At 49.0% G+C, this 1,137-nt stretch overlaps 1 protein-coding gene across 1 annotated transcript; it reads right to left on the bottom strand.

The window, feature by feature from the left end:
* Window positions 1-221: 221 nt before the first annotated feature.
* On the bottom strand, window positions 222-587 carry LOC134526129 (keratin-associated protein 21-1-like). The gene has a single exon (XM_063357633.1). The coding sequence runs from the start codon at window positions 585-587 to the stop codon at window positions 222-224; it is 366 nt and encodes a 121-aa protein (XP_063213703.1).
* Between the last annotated feature and the right edge of the window lie 550 nt (window positions 588-1,137).

The following is a 1,137-nucleotide window of genomic DNA, read 5'->3' on the forward strand; positions in this document are numbered from 1 at the left end:
AGGAGAGTTTGGGTGGCAAGAGAGCAAGCAGACACACAGCAGAATAAAGACAAATCATCGCAAGCACTTCAAGAGCAGCGCAGAGCACTCAAAGCCTCCATGGGAGGTGGCTGCTGTCACTGGGGCTCTGCACATCAGGGACCGCTGCTGCCGAGATCTCCCGTCAATCCGTGCTTGTCAGGCCTGGGTTGATCTTCCTTTCAGGGATGTTCCCGTTGGGTTTAGCAGGAGTAGCAGCTCCCGTAGCCGAACCTTTGGCCATATCGTGAACCGAAGGGGTAGCCATAGCGGCCAGAGAAAAAGCCTGGGTAGCCATAGCAGTCCCCAGAGCCATAGAAGCCCCTATAGCCGCCATACAGGCCCCCGTAGCCGTAGCAGTCCCCAGAGCCATAAATGCCCCGGTAACCGTACAGACCACCATAGCCGTACCGGTCACCAAAGCCGTAGAGGCCACGGTAGCCGTAGAGGCCCCCATAGCCCCGGTAGCCACAAGGGCTCCCACAGTCATAGCCCCGGTAGCCATACAGGCTCCCATAATTGCAGGGAGAATAGCAGTCATCATCGCACTGTCCTTGGAGGAAAGTCATCTTTCTGCGATGGAGGCAAACCTGAAACGCAGCAGCAGGGAGAAAAGCAAAAGTAGTAAATACTTCCAGTGGCAGTAACAGTCTCAGAGCCCAAAGACTTCTTCACTGGCCCCGTGAAGGACAGAAACAAAATTATGACCAAATTCCTCAGCTTCTTATTACATCCCATTCTACCAGTTTTTCATTTACCTACTGTTTTTAAACTATTTTCTTTTTTTTCCTCACTTACTGAGATCAGTGAAAGCACTATGGAACATACCTGCTACAGATCAAAACCTCCTCGGTGGTGTTTCAGGATTTTTCTTAGAGAATATTATTTGGAGTTAACAATCCCAAATTTTGTTTAGAACATCAGCTTTGTTGTTTGAGCTCTACATTCACAAACCCTTCAAGAGAGCTTAAAGTGTCTGATGTTTGCCATGGTAACACACTTCAGCTTTTGGGTCCCTTGCTGCAAGTCCCATTTCAGTAATTTACACCAATTTTGGCATCTGGAAATGCTGACAGCACACACAAGAAGCTACAGAGTGTTAGCACACATGAGAACATC

Source organism: Chroicocephalus ridibundus, chromosome 21, assembly GCF_963924245.1.
Source record: "Chroicocephalus ridibundus chromosome 21, bChrRid1.1, whole genome shotgun sequence".
NCBI classification, from domain to species: domain Eukaryota; kingdom Metazoa; phylum Chordata; class Aves; order Charadriiformes; family Laridae; genus Chroicocephalus; species Chroicocephalus ridibundus.